This window comes from Triplophysa dalaica, chromosome 3 (genome assembly GCF_015846415.1).
Source record: "Triplophysa dalaica isolate WHDGS20190420 chromosome 3, ASM1584641v1, whole genome shotgun sequence".
Lineage (NCBI taxonomy): Eukaryota > Metazoa > Chordata > Actinopteri > Cypriniformes > Nemacheilidae > Triplophysa > Triplophysa dalaica.
Window position 1 is genome coordinate 7,357,075 of NC_079544.1, and position 16,032 is coordinate 7,373,106.

At 38.6% G+C, this 16,032-nt stretch overlaps 1 protein-coding gene across 1 annotated transcript; it reads right to left on the bottom strand.

The window, feature by feature from the left end:
* Window positions 1–1,645: 1,645 nt before the first annotated feature.
* On the bottom strand, window positions 1,646–15,821 carry kcnb2a (potassium voltage-gated channel subfamily B member 2a). Its single transcript, XM_056744037.1, has 2 exons — window positions 15,246–15,821; window positions 1,646–3,745 (listed from the first exon to the last, which is right to left on the bottom strand). Exons 1-2 carry the CDS (start codon window positions 15,819–15,821, stop codon window positions 1,835–1,837), a joined length of 2,487 nt encoding a protein of 828 aa, XP_056600015.1. The 3' UTR covers window positions 1,646–1,834.
* Window positions 15,822–16,032: the final 211 nt, after the last annotated feature.

Here is a 16,032-nt window from a genome sequence, read left to right on the forward strand (position 1 = left end):
TTCTTTGAACTTGGCATCCCTTTATTGAATTGTACACAAGCTGGTCAGCTTTCATGGCGTTTGACAATGCCACTTACTATTGCGTTAGTCCCTGATAATATGATGCATTGTGAAGCATTTCTACTGTAAGAGATGCAACAGCTGTTAAATGGCCCCCTTTCTTAACTAATGGTATCTTTAAGGTTGAGGGCTGCTGAACTTTTCACCTAAAGAATGCGCTCGGTGTTCTTTACAAACATTTATTTCTTTTATGGTCCTCCTAGGTATCTGGAACAATGCCGAAGACTATTTCAAAGTAAAGGATGTACAACTATAAACATCTAATGTCACATGCTGATGTACAAACTAAAAACTGAACTTAATGAAAAACACAAGATTGAGACTGAATGCAGAAATAACAGACATTTGTGTACATAGATGTATTTCTGATGAGTCTGCTTGTGCAAGTAGATGGGATGGTTGTGCGCGGTTATGTATTTTCCCACATCGTTGTTCCTTTGCAAATGTGGTGCGACATCTGCAAAAGATCTAAATATTCAGAAACTGGCATTTGGGCCGTTAAGATTGCATAAAAAACCTGAGAACTTAATTATATTTGCATATCTTACTCTATAAAAGTAGAATTTTCTGTAAAGAATTATAATTATTTGAATAAAATGCCTTAAAGCCTTCTCATAAATGACTGTTTATGAAAAGGCACAGATTTGAGTACTTGGAGCAGGCTGTGTGCTCCTGCCTAACCCATCTTCAAAAAGAAATGTAGGATTGACACCACACAAACGGGTATTTGTCTCTACACTTAATGGATGTAGCCTGTCAAATATACAGTTGATATACAAATCGTACAATTCATTGTGAAGCGCTAAAAGCTCGATTTCAAGCTGTTGACATCCATTGACCTTTTTTGTACAAGAGCCACTCCATTGCACATTACGAAAGGAATCCTATAATAACATTCATTAAATGTACAATATTTCCATCAAGTCCAGCTGATGTATCATAAAGTGCCATTTCCTTCATCCAACAGAGGGCGCAGTTGATTTACAATGGCTATCAGGTAGTGTCTTTCCCTCAGCTTATTCTGAAATAAAGGCAACATAAAACCATCAAAAAAGATCTTTCCATACAGTTTCACAAATTTACTGATGTGGGGTGTTGTCCACAGCAGTAAACATGCTAAACATTTTATACAAAGACTTAATGTATTAATTTACAACTAAAACTGATGCAATTGGAAACACTTACGGAACAGTGAAACCAGCATGCATTTACAGCGATTAAAATGAAATAGTTCTTTGTTGTATGTTTTCTTCTATTACTTGTCGTTTGTAATAAAAGCAGAATTTCATCCACATTTGCAGAGATGACATGTTGAATAACATGTATTGTCAATTACAGCTGCATAGCACTCAGCCAGAAATCATCAAATGAAGGCATGTTTTGGACAAGACAATTTACAGAACCATCAAATAAATCCAACACCTTTTTAAAATGTCCATGTGCTTGCTACATCTCAATAAGTTGTAAATGCTACAATGTGAACAATTTTTTATCTGGATGAGTTTATGCTTCAAAAGCTAAGACACAGCTAACTAATCTTTCACATTAGGGGTCATGCTGTTATTATTATTATTCGAGTACTGTGTGTATTGTTCATTCACGTCCACTTTCTGAATGAATGTCACTAAGCTCTTAAAGTCAGGAGCAGACCTCTTTCAAGATCATAAAGTCAATCTCTGCAAAAAAGCAGTCCCATTAATAATTAACATTGAGACAGAAGAAAATCTTCTTCACTACTTCAGTTTGCCCCTTTCCGTCCACATACATCAGTACATCACATGCTAGTTTCACAAGGCGGCGACCGTCCGCCGTCCCCCGACGACTTGAGAATATCAGGGGAAAGGAGGTGGTTGTCCACCTTTTGTCCACTTTGAATGGTGTCTTCTGCTTCAACAGCACCAACCGTGGGTGAAGTGCAGTTTCCTGCGCTTTTAGGAGAAGTGGGAGTAACACCTGCTCTGTCGACATGGTTTCTCCCTCTTTGGCTTCCAGAAGAGCCCAGGCTGTAACCTGGAGAGCTTGTTGCCGAGCCCCCTTCAAAGCCTTTCCCTGGGGACCTCGGGCTGTGCCGAGGAGAACCTGCCAGCAGCGATGTGTCGCACGCTGTTAGCTTGGGTGTCAGAGTCGCTGTGTCATCTGTCACGACTAAATTCAAGTTGGAAGCGCCCTCGTCTGGAGATTCAGTGAAGTTCACTTTGAGTCCCTTTGCTTTAACTCTCGGAGGGCTCCTCACGGTTTCACCGCTGGGATCAAAGCTTTGGTTCTCCTCGCCCTGTGATGTGGTCTCGGGTTTGCACTGGACGAACTCATATAGGCCTTCCTTGATGATTGTGGGCTGCTTTGCTTTCTTTGCCGAGGGGCTGCTTTGCTGCCACCTGTCCAGAGAGCTAATCTGACTTAGGTCGAGCGGAGGAGGCGCACGTGGATGTCTCACCTGCGTTCCTACAATATTGGGCAGCAGTGCGCTTTTTTCCACTTCGCTGATATCGGTGGCGCAGCTGGTGAAGCTGTCGACACTGGAGATGCTTCTGATGTCTTTCAGAATAGGGTCACTCTGAACCACCTTCATCTCCATCCCATCTTCTTTCTCAACGCTGGCCCCTTTAGAAGCCGAAGGGCCACCGCAGCTTACAGGTGCGGGAGTCGTCATCTGGTTATACATTTGTTCGAGGGATTTCGCGTTCAGGCGTTGAGGGCTTGGACTACGTTTGAATCCTCGATCTGGAGAACTAAGCTGGCCTATTTCTTGATATTTCGCTTCACACGGCTTGGAACTCAAGTCGGAGTTGGAGCTCTTTAAATAGTTCCACCTGCTGGGAGAAATGTGATTGTCTGAGCCTTTCTCCTCGTTCTTTTCTATCACAACATCTATTAGCTCCATGTTGCGAGCAAAGGCATCTTTCAGATTCATGGACACGATGCTTCCGTTCCTCTTGGCCCTCTCAAGCGCCTCTCTGCGTTTGATAGCCTTCTCCTGTCTCTTTTGTTCTTTGTAGAACTCTGAGAAGTTATTCACAATAATAGGGATAGGGAGAGCGATCACCAGCACGCCAGCAATACAACAGAGACCACCCACTATTTTGCCCAGGAGCGTTTGGGGATAGATGTCCCCATAACCCACAGTTGTCATAGTTATTGTTGCCCACCAGAACGAAGCGGGAATACTGGTGAATTTTGTAGCATCTTCATCTTTCTCAGCAAAGAATACCAGACTCGAGAAGATCATGATCCCCATAGCTAAAAACAATATCAACAGCCCGAGTTCATTATAGCTTCTTTTGAGGGTGAACCCAAGAGACTGAAGTCCCGTAGAGTGCCTCGCGAGTTTCAGAATTCGTAAAATTCTCATAATTCGGAAGATCTGAACGACCCTGCGCACGTTCTGGAACTGGAGGACGCTCTTGTTGGATTCAGTTAGGAATATTGTTACATAATAGGGAAGAATGGCCAATAGATCGATGACGTTCAGAGGCCCTTTGAAGAACTTCCACTTGTTGGGGGAAGACAAAAACCGAAGCAGATACTCCATAGTGAACCAGGCGATGCAAATGGCTTCCACGTGGGCTAGGTTTGGATTGTCGTTAGATTGTCCGAATTCATCAATCACTTGTAATTCGGGCAGGGTATTTAGTGACAGTGCAATGGTTGAGAGAACAATAAACAGAATTGATATTATGGCCAGAACCTGCAAAACAAAAGAGAGGAGAGGGGTTAGGCATGAATTGCTAAACGTAAATACAATAACAGCAATCAATATCAATTGAAAGGGCCTTAATTCTAAACCAGATCAGAAATATTATGCGTAGATGAGATCAGTATTTCCAATGAATAAAAATGATTTTTGTGCTGATTTCCTCAGCAGGTGGAAAAGAAAAAAATGTAGCCTCTAGCGCACTATAATCCCCCAGGGTTTGTTCTGTGAAAGTGTAAAAATAGCCCTCTCTTATATTTGAAGTGTAACACAGAAGTTAAAACTTAAAAAGTCAGATATTTCCTGGAATCTGGGCTGCAGAGTAAAGACCTCCTCCATCCCAGCCCTGGAATTAAACAAAAGGCACTTTCTTAACAAAAGTTGACAGACATAAATAAGAGGAAGGAAAAGAGCATGCCCTTATTAGGATAATGTGATCTGTATCGCCTCGCCTGTTGTCTTTTTGTCCTACATCACATTAATTCAAACATGACCTTGCAGTTATTGATCCATTATTCGGTTACAATATGGAATGGGTGTCCAGTGAGGATATCAAGATAATCAAATAATCCTAATCTGACTCTGTTACATACTGTATATCTGGACATCATAAAACAATAACCATTAAAACATTACAAGTGGAGTAAAGTTCAAACAAGAGAACAAACACTAAACAATGCAAATTTGTAATAACATGTTCAATACAAATGTTTGTGAGAACATGGCTTTTTATTAATGAGGACCTTGTAAATTAAGTCAAATGCAAGTTTCCACAACGTTTTCCAAGAGAATATTGACTCGAGTCGACCATGAGGTGCACTTTCTATTTTAAAAATGTGTTTTCAATCAAGGAAAAAGACAGCTTCTTTCAACTGCCTTCAGCAGTTTATCCATTCATTTTCTAGACATCCTCTTTATCTCTCTGTATAGAGAGCAAAAAGGTTTGTGTTTTATACTATCATAACTCCAGCCACCATATTCCAATTGCATCACTCATATACTTTCATTTCTTGTGTATATATGACTTCATTCACAAAATAAAAGAACATAAAAAAAGAATAATTTGCTAAAGAATAAAGAAAACCAAACAACATTGGTCCCGATTGACTTCCATTGAAAGAACATAAAACCATTGAGACAATTCTTGAAAAATACATTTTATGTGTTCCACAGAGGAAAGAGTCAAATACACTTCTCAACGAATAAATGATGACCGAATTTTATTCTTGAGTGAACAAAAAAGGAAAAGTTCTCCCCAAAATTGTTTCATCATTTAATCATAAGTTGTTTCAAATCTGTTTGAAATTCTTTGTTTTGATGAAGATATTTGGAAGAGCCTCCTAAACAAACAGTTCTTGGTCACCATTGACTACCAAAGTAGTAAAAATGAAATTGGTAGTCAAAAGTTTTTTTGGGTGAACTATCCCTTTAAGATTGGATTAATTGAGATCTAATGAAGAATCACACTACTGACCTTCACAAAGCTCTTCCATTCTGAAAAGCGCAAACAACCTTATGAAAAAGTGTTTTAATAATAAACATTCAGCATTTTTATTGTATTACACCTGAGCTGTTTTCACTCCAAGCTGTTATATGTACATCTGAACCGTTAGCTTGTTTTAAAAGTACACAATGTCTAACGTGAAATGAATGCTGTTAACGATAACACACAAATCACAACTGTGACAAAATTTGCCAGCTCACAGTCCTTTAATGAAGTGATTTATATATTTCAATGTTTAAGGAAGACTTAAAGATTACACGTTGATTCTTTCCTTGTGGGGGGAGGGGAAAGACTGACTAACTGCCCCTAACCTTTCCATATCCTTGCTATACATAGAAACTCAATCCTATTACAATTATCCCGAAATGTCCTGCCACACAGTCGGCAATGTGAACATTCTTATCAGGGCCCATACAGTTCTCCAATTTCAACAATAACACTGAAAGAGTAAAATGGGTGAATAACCCAAGGTCTTTGTGGGAAGAACCCTGGGACCACATTGGAGAAATCATCCAGTTTTGTTAGGAAAGCCTACAAACTGGGCAAAACTCTCCTGGATGTTCTTTAGCTCTGGACAACGGAGAAGAATTATAGGAAAATGATCTAACCAACAATAGCCTCACTTTGCTTATCACGCCAATATCATTTGAATAGTAAAACAGAGTCTGACATTGTTGTTGTCAGAGTGCTTTGGGTCACTGAGAACACATCTACAAAATAAAAAAATCAATGCGCTAAAATGACCTAACTAAGTTTAATTGATGCCTTAAATTTTTAGGTAAAATCAAAGTGGTGCCTTTAAGCACAACCTGCATTGATATGTTATATCCACCTTTAAGGTTTATTTTCCACTGTGAATATAATCACTGTCTAAGAAAATTGTGCATAGAATCAAGTAGAAAGTTCACACAAGTTCAAGACTTTTTATAGTGTGTAGTCAGACATTGGTCAAGCAAGCAAATTCAAATGTGACAAACAAATATGTTGGTCAATAGACAGGCACAACAGAAAGCATAAACGCAAGCTTCTTGGCATTATGCAAGGGTTAGGCAGCACAATGAAAGGGATTCTGAATCGCAGGGATTATTCTTGCCAGGTAAGAAAAACATCTGGATGTGACAAAGAGATCGAGCTATCCAACAAAGCTGAGCATAAAAACTGCAGATTTTGATCACTTTTTGGGAGAGGGTTCCTGAGGTAACTCCAAAGAAACGTTTTCTGTTAATGCTACATCTACATCCAAGTCGACAACTATCATATATTAGATATCCTGAAACAGTTTTTTGCTATGTTCATGCTATTACCTTATTACTTGTAATTGAATTACAACTTAACCATTAATAGCTTAACCCTAATGTTTCAGCCCGTCCCTCTACTATGGAGAACATACATGATTCAGTCCGACAAAATAAGTTCAACATTTTGACTTTAAAGTCTGAAGGACATGAATTCCCAGCCCAACGTGGGGCTGTGGCGAGCTCATTAATCACTCGAGGAGAAACATTTGTAGGTATGTCAAACAGGCCTCTGCTGACACAGCGAGTAGAGATCTGTTCTCAGTGCAATAGAGACGGGAACGATAAGTACCAAAGGAGAAAGACAGGAGGATTAGCTAACTGTCCTCATCTGTGGATCTGTACAAACGTGATTACATGCCAGTGATCTCAACACTGGGAGATTTCTGGCATTAGACCAGGGCTTGTGCGTACAGAAGCACCAAGAAAATCCTTCGCGTCACCTAACCCTATTTTAAACAGAGAGGACGGGTACTGTCTCACTGACGTCACTAAGAAATTTGTTTGAAATTTGTTTGTGATACATATTTTTTTTTTGTTAAATATTAAAACCATGCTATCTGAAATTTAGCATTTTGGGACAATTTTCTAATTTACACTTTTGCTTGAGGTTGGTAGTAAAACGGTGACGTGGGGGAGGGTAGAAAGATTGAGGCTGGTTTTAGATCTCTCCTTCAGCATGGGGTGAAGCTGCTCTTGGCTTCAGTCCTAGGGACATCTGGCTTTTAGACAATAACAAAAAGAGTTATTGTCTTGGCACCCACCTGACCTGAGGATCTGAAAATAATCATAAAAAATGTGTATGTAGAAGAACTGTTTCCAGAAGGCAATCTGGCCGAACATGAGGATTTGGCTTTTAATCTGCCCAGTGAGGTGGATTTACCTGTACTGCATAAAGTAGAAGGTTCAAGTGGGAGTCAATGACTAGAACAACCACTAAAACATTTTTCTGAGACGAAAAACCTTGATTTGAATGAATAATGAGTAAACGCTGTTTCATGCATGAAACCAGCACCACGGACAGCTCCTTAATACGGAACAGATCTTCCCAACTGCAATGCATCCTGGGCAGGAATGAAAGTGTTAAATCCATCCGCTTTTATCTGCAAACCTTCCGTGGTGCTCAGATGACTCGGTAATGTGTTCTTTAGAAAACAATTACAACAGGCCAAGCTTTCAGCTCCACTCAGAAAGTGAAGGGTGTTATGCTTTGCACAAACAATATTAGCATCTATTGCCAGACTGGCCATTTTCCTCTGTTTTCTCCTTTAGTAAAGCTATCTTGCTGACATGAAACTAACTGAAACTATAAAAACTATATTACATCATTTTAAAGGTTGAGCATTCAGAATGAATAAAATAGAGTGCTTTGAGGTGCTATCATTTAGTGCTGTGAATTTGCTATAAAATACAGTAGTAACTTTAAAAGTCCAGTCAGTGTATGAAATTTAGCGGCTTCTAGTGGTGAAGTTGTGAATTACAACCAACGGCTCACACCACCCCTTCTTTTTGAAGCACCTGGTGGCCGAAAGAGTTCTTAGATGTCACATTTTCACTTCTTCACCGAAGGAGATAATGTATTAATGAAATGTGCTCTGTAAAGCAGTTTGTCTGTTAGGGTTAGAAACAACATGGTGAATTCCATGTAAGGGGACCCGCGGTGTATGTACATAGAAATAGCTCATTCTAAGGTAATAAAAGAAAAGTCTTTATACACCTCTGAAGACATAGTTATGTAGATTATATTGCATTTCTGTCAAAAGATCCTACAAAAAAATACACACTGCCCCTTCATATGGAGCACTCAACAATCCTAGATCTTCACAAGTCAATGTTCTTCACAAGAGGAAGTGAAGGTTAAATTATTTTTGGAAAACATTGTTATTATGACTGCAAAAGAAGACAAAACTCTGCATGGAAACCCAAGAATGTCTTGATCAATATCGAAGGGTTATTTATATAATGGCGAGAGGAGATCTGTTACCATGTTTGTGTTTTTTATAGGACGGGTTTATGTGGCGCTAACCTCCCACATTTGTCTAGAGGTTTTTGCTGAGTAAGGGATATACTATCCAGTTCCTATATGATGGCTATAGACATTGAAATATCCATGAGCATTGGAAGCTATTGGAGGTTCCAACCAGCGTGAAACAAGCTGCGGCGAGATGTTGAGATGACTCTTTGGTGCCTGACAGTGTTTTTGCATGTGCGGGGGAGGAAGGAAGCGGGGGGTCGTGATTATAGTTATTAGTCAATAATGTAGCCCTGATGACTGCTTTTTGATTTACAGGCTTACCCTCAGGCTACCACTTACAGCCGCATCCTCACATGCAAAATATTCAGCCTCACAAGTGGGGCAGGCGGGCAGCCTCTACTTAAACACAGTGCACAGCCTGTTATTCTGTATGTCCAACTGGCAGTGACTATTTTTAACACATAATCTAAGAAATCTGCCCTCCTGCAAGACCCACCAAATCTGCCAGACATTTGTCCTTGTAAAAGCATTTTAGAGAACCGAAATCACAGCTGGGTTCAAGGTGAAGTTGAGTTCAGAGGATAAGGCTCTAAGTCTTATCCTGCAAGACTGGCAGTGCTCCTGCCCATGGCAAGGCTTTAGCACTTGTGGGTTGGGTAGCTAAAGCAAATAGCATGTATTTTGGTTATGCTGTATGAATAGCACACGGAGTGCTTAAGAAAGTGCAACATCAGCCCAACAGTCGGAAATTATTTTACAAAGCCTAGCTTCCCGCTTCCGGTACTGCTGATATCTTGATCACATTTTTATTTATTTACCAGACACATGCGAATCCATGATACTAGAAAAATGAAATCCCACTTCACGATCATTGTAAACCCTAAAGGTACCAAACGCAAGATGGATGGAATAAATTCTTCGTAAGAGCTTTGTATAGAGCTTTTAGGGCATATTAATATATTTACTACTTTATTAAAATGTCATTGTTCAAGGATTTTTTTTTGCATTGTCATAATCATAAAACTCTTCCAACTAACAAGTAACAATATGATCTTTTGTAGTAACTTCTAGCGTTTACTGAGCAGACATTGAAAACAATATTCGTAAATTGTCAAAAAAAGAAAAATGGCTTTTTCCCAAAAACTTTAAAGAAGCTTTCAGACACCTCATGACTATCACAAAACTAAAGAAATGCCTTATTTATACTTTTAGAAAAGAAAAACTGAGAAAGCAAGATTAAAAAAATATAAGAGACATGAATATGGATTTTATAGTTATAAATGATCAGTCTTATTATGTGACAAAATGTGTGAAACTCAATTAAGCTTCAATTTGAAGATAAGATCATGTCTATAACTCTACAACTCATGTCTATGACAGATTTCAACTAAATGCAATATAAGATTGAACTCTAGCTATTTGGTTTGTTCATTACTTAGATTAAAGTCAAATCCCTTTAGGTTTCTCAGGCTTAACATAATTGTGTGACATTGAGGGGGACAAAATCTTCTCTGAGTCGGCAAAGAGGCCATACGACTTGATCCAATGTCCAACGCCCACGCTGGGCCTATGTACAGCAATTTGCTCCCTTTGTGTCACAGGCTAAGCCCTTCCTTTTCAATGCACTGGATTACATAACAGAACAATTACTATCAATTTAGAGATGCCTATTCTCATCCGAGTACACGTCAACTTTAAATCTCATTGTTTTAACCAAGTTTTGTGTGCTTGCATGAATTTCTGAATTTTAAAATGTTTGACCTTTTCATATAAAAACTAAATACATTTTTTGAATATATCTCTCTTTAATAAACTGAGGTCCGCCACTATTTTGTAAAGTCTATTGTTATGTTTCTCGACACCATTAGATTTTCTTTGAAATACAATCATATCCAGTTTTGGGAAAGTATATATAGTCAAATAGCATATTAAAGGCTTATCTGAGTCCATACATCACATTATGCACATGACTCTTCAGAAAATAGTGCTGGCTAGTCCATAATCTTAAGAGGAGATCAATTTACCAACCGCTCTCTGAAAGTGCATTGAGAAATAACGGCTGTATTGAAGTGCGCGAAGGATGAATTATTCTAAAATGATTAATGTAGTCTCACTGTAGTTAATAAGATCTAACAGGCTCTTAAAGGAGCACTGAATGTAACCTTTACATTCGCTGCATCTGTTGACCTCCATGGCTCTAAAAGTGATGGCTGAGAGGGGAGCCAGGATTCACTCTTACCAGAATAATGTCACAGGTATCTCCTTCCACAGGCAGACCTAGTGTCTCAGCCAAAATCCAAAGCCTCTTTATTCAGTAACAGATCCTTCGCAAAGAAAGATCTTTTCCTCTCTTCTGCCCCTCCGCCATCACTGGGATATGTTAAGAGAGCATCCGCTCCATCCGCGGATATGAGAGTATCATGTCATGAGCAATTACTGTAAATTCACATAAATTATTCACACCTCAGACGCATCAGGAGAACAGCAGGCTCATCAAAACAATCTTCATACAACAAGACATCTGATATCGACACATCATGCATGACTGTTACGATTATGATGTATTTTTTATATTAAATTGAGTTTGAATGTCTTTTCGAATGTGATTCAAGGAATGATTCACTTCCTCTGTGAGCTACATAGAGAAAAATGAAAGGAAGCCTTTGTTGATGTTTCATTAAAAAGATGTTAGTTTCATTGAATTTTGATTAGCAAAAATAAAAAAATCCTATGATTAAGATTCGGAGTAAATTATAGAAGGAATTGTTATGTTTTCTATTTGGTCCGATTATGAAGTCAACACACAATTTCTAAAGATCTTCATCTATATATCCTAATATAATATGTAAATGCCAAAATCCCACACTTTACACTTCTGTGCTACAGTATCTCCGTACATATTTTACTGTTGACTCAGAACGTCGATACATGTAACACATAGATGGCTCTTTTCAATTTCATTGCCAAGAATCACGGTAATTTGAATATAAAGTAGCTCGGCCTGATCATGTTTGGGGTGTTAAAGATCTTTTCAGTTTAAACAAGAAGGAAAGTAAGGAAAAGCACTGGAAACCACACTCACTTCATACTCAGCCAAATTAAATTACTGAGATGTCAAAATTTTTTTTGCTGCGAGTCAGGAAATTGGCTTGTTTGAAAGGATTATATTCATCCTTACAGGCATGCTCGTATCTGTATTCAGAAACAGCAAAATCTCTTTGGGAAATTGTCAAATTGAACATACCTATTATTCAATATAAGTTTAAATAGTAAAAAATGTGTCCACCGATAAATGAACAGCTATGGTGAGCACGTGACCATATTACATAGTCATAAGCCACACAAGCTAGAGTCCTCAGCGGTCTATTTGTAGAAGCAGACTCGGTAAATCACCAAAGGAGATTAAGACTCCATTGCCTCACAGCGATGGCTAAACTGGGTCCTGTTGGTTTTATCTTTTCAACCACCTAGCAACTGTCCAGAGAAAAATATATTACCATATTGGAAAATGAGCAATAGCAGCTTATTTTCCAACACCTGAAATGTCAAACACATTTCAGTTTTACTCAACAAAGACATACTGCTGAAAAAGCAATTCTAGTGTAACAAAGTATAGAAAACTATTATTGGACTTCATATGACTATGCATTGGGGAATACCTCCTCAGTAGTCTGCAGTCATGATCCTGTCCATGTCTCAGATAACCAAACCACCAAACCCACAGAAGAAAAGGTCAAGGTCAAGGTTAGGAGTCATGCAACTGGACCCCTGTAATGTAAAGGGGCTTTGTCTGTTGTCCCTCAAAATCAATCTAAACAACCATAACATTGTTACCAAAATTGAGTTACTTCGTAATGTATTATTCTTCTTTATATGAAGAGTTCATTTGCAAAAACAGATACAAATTTTCCAAAATCATGTTTTTTTATTGTGCATTTCAATTATTATCAATCAATCTGCAGCTGGGTTGTTTTCATTAAGTAATAATAACAACAAAAAATACAGCTAATGAAGACATACATAATAATAATTAATAATTTATTACATTTATTTAACTCTTTTCTGCGCACTCAAAGCCCAGAACATTTATTATAAAATATAAAATTTAATAACATAATTATTATGTTTTTTTATCTGTTTTTGCAAACAAACTCTTCATACAGTATGTTTATCTGCCATACTGCTTAACTGTTGCAATTGTGCCAGATTTTTTGCATTGTCTTAACCTCTCAACATACTACTCCATGGAATAAAGTAGCGATATGATCAACTGAACTCAGGTGAAGGTGATTTCGGTCAATATAAAGCTGTTCCTGAGCTGAGATTATAGGTGTATGCTAAAAGTGAATATATGCTGTTGTTGTGCTGACTCACTCAAACCATTGACTGGCAACAAATCATCCTCTCTAAAGGCACAACGTGCTACTCCACCTGCCCAACAATAATGCTTAAGTAAATCTGTCACACACAATGATAAGAGAGAAATTCTCACATTTGTCGCCTTTTGTGTTTCATGTAGGAAAGCAAGCCTTACATCTTTCAGACAACATGAGGGTGAGTTAATGATAACACAATTTTCATTATTGGGGTGAACTATTCCTTTAAAGGGGTCATATGACGCAGCTTAAACAAATATTTTTGTTTTGGATTTAATGCAATGTGTATAGACGATTTACGGTTCAATAACACTGTATTTTCCAGATACCGTGCATGTTTGTATCTTCTCTTTGCTCAGCCTCTCCGAAATGGGCAGATTTCTTACAAACCTCATCGCTCTGAGCGAGGTTTACTAACATTGGCCAGTTAACCAGTGCGTAGTAATTGGTAGAACACTGCAAGCGTGTGATGGAAATGTAATGCCTCTTACCATATTTGAAGCATCAGGTTCCAAAGCAATTGCATTGACAGTACACCCATCTTACTTGCATTTACATTTGGGCAGTTTTAGTCAAATTATACCACGGACTGACATAGATTTATGGGGGTGTGGTTACACAAGGCTTTTTAGGCAGGTCTGGGTGAGCATTCGCTTTTAGATAGAACGCTTCTTTTGTTTCGACACTCTCATTTTTGCAATTTAACGTGTCTAATACATGCATGGCCAACTTACGTAGACGTACACACCAAAGACACAAGAAACACATATTCGCGCCATATGACCCCTTTAAATGTTTGTGTCTGGTTTATAAATCTAACCAAGGCACATGATCAATTCACAGAATTCCGTATGTTAGTTTTCATAATTGCAATACAGGCAAAACCGGAAGTAAGTGCTCCTCTGGTTTCCTCAACTGAAAGCCATTTTCCCATAGACTTTTGGAAGATCACAAAAAATAAGCTCTGTGATAAACAAAGGTTTAACACAACATTTGTTAAATTTGAAGGCAAAATAAAATCTGCAAAAGTAAAAAGATTACATCATGCTATAAACAGACTACACTTAAGGTCCCTCGATATCAACGTTACCACAACCAAGCCTCCGACAACTCTTACAAACTTTTTAAAAAATTTGTTCCCTGGTAAGTAATTACTCTGTGAATGAATCCCTATCTACGTTTTAAGACATTTGTGCCCATGTTGGACTTTTTGTAAGCTTTATATGCGCAGTGACGTCTAACATCCCCTCCCAAAGGATGTAGTCACTTTTAGCAACTTGTTAGCAACTGCCATTTTTAAGACACAATAAGGCTTTAAAAAATCTGTGTTAACCACAGACCGTATTTTGGAAGATTTACCAAAAAAAAAAAAATCCCATAGACTTTGGAGTCATGGAACCGGAAGTCCTTAAATGCTAACTCCGGGTTTTGCAAACAAAAATACGTCATCTCTGAGCCTCCCTATTAACAGGAGTCTAATCACTGTTGTAAATAATAGTTTTTCCGCTTTATTTATTCAAGATCCTTTACATTTCCTCCTCAGAAAGCTTCTTTTTTCTTAAGAGCCATTGGGTAGAAAAAAATAATGTACACTAAAGTATTTCACTAATGGATCTTCTGACCACTTTCTCTGTCTGTATTCTGGGAAGTTGGCGATCTGTGCCATTGGGACTGGGCACTGAGTGAAGCGAAGGCCTCCGAGGCTGTGAAAAAGCTTTTAAATTTTCTCAACAACCTTCCACCTAGGCATTCTACTAATGTGTAAGACAACACGATTCCTCAAAAACATCCCTAAATGAAAGTACTGATGTATAATAATCTCTTTATAGGTAAAATGATCGCCATGCTGTTATTCTATAAAATAATACTTAGTTAATTTAAATGTAAGCAACGTAGGTGAAAAGAAACGTTGCATATGCATATTGATCTTTCATATAGCATCTCAACACAATCGCAAAATAAAAAGCTCAAACATTTGTGATTGAATTGCCAGCCAGAATAGTTTCAAATGAGATGCCAAGACCATAAATCTTCCCTATAGTGTAGCCATGCAGTGAGCTATGTACCAATAAATAAAAATGCTTCTTCTTTTGTGGCAGAAACCCCTAGGCTAATATGTCAGTCACGACAGCTAAGGAAGTGCATATGGATTATGTTATATTTATAAATTCATCTCTGGGTTTTGGATTTCATCATATTGCTGCTAGCTGCTATTTTAATGTAAACATCGCCCTTCATAAATTGTTGTAGGAGGCTCAGAATCAAGAAAAAATGTGTTGGCATTATCCTTGTGGGATAAATGATTGTGTACATAATTGTGCATTGTGCGTTGTGTTTGGCTTACCTTGGCGGCCATAGAAGAACTTGGTTTCTCCAGCAAATCCCAGAGCTTCTGTCTTTTGTCTGCACAGCATCCCGTGTCCACCTCTTCTCCGTCCTTCTCTCTGAGAGTTTCAGCCTCCCTCCTCAGTTCTTCATTCATCTGTTCCTTCTTCTGATGGTAACGTGCCTGGCAGCATGACTCCAGATAGATCTCATCAATGCCCCAGTAGTCAAGCTCTTGACCAAAAGACAGAGCGCACATCTCTTCCATCATGTGCAGCTTTCCCGTCCGGTAAAAGTTTAAAATGGAGGAAAAAGCACCCGGGTGCCTATCAAAGAAATACTCATTGTCGTTCAGACTGTAGTCATCACAGATCTCCATTAAGGTTTCATGGGTGTTGCAGTCTCTAAGTTTCCCAAGACGGGTTCGTGGCAGTCGGTCCAGGGTTCTCCACAGAACCTCATGGACCAGCCCACCCACATTGATCCGGACTCTTCTGGATCTTGCTTTTGTCCGAATGATGTCGATGGGTTCTGGCGGGAGTGAGCCCTGTGGCCTCGAGACCTTCTGAGCCCCGAAGCTTGCCCTCTCAGCCATAACTGTGCTACTTGAATGTAATGCTAATTAAGATTCTAACAAATGGGTGCTAGGATGAATCCACCTCAGACAAGTCCCTTCATGGTGGCACCTGAAAGTAAATAACATGTAACTCATAACATGTAACTGAGAGCGATTCCAATAGTATTTTAAACAGCTTACTGAAAAAATCAAACAAGAAATTCACTTTTTGAGATCCAAGTGAGACCAT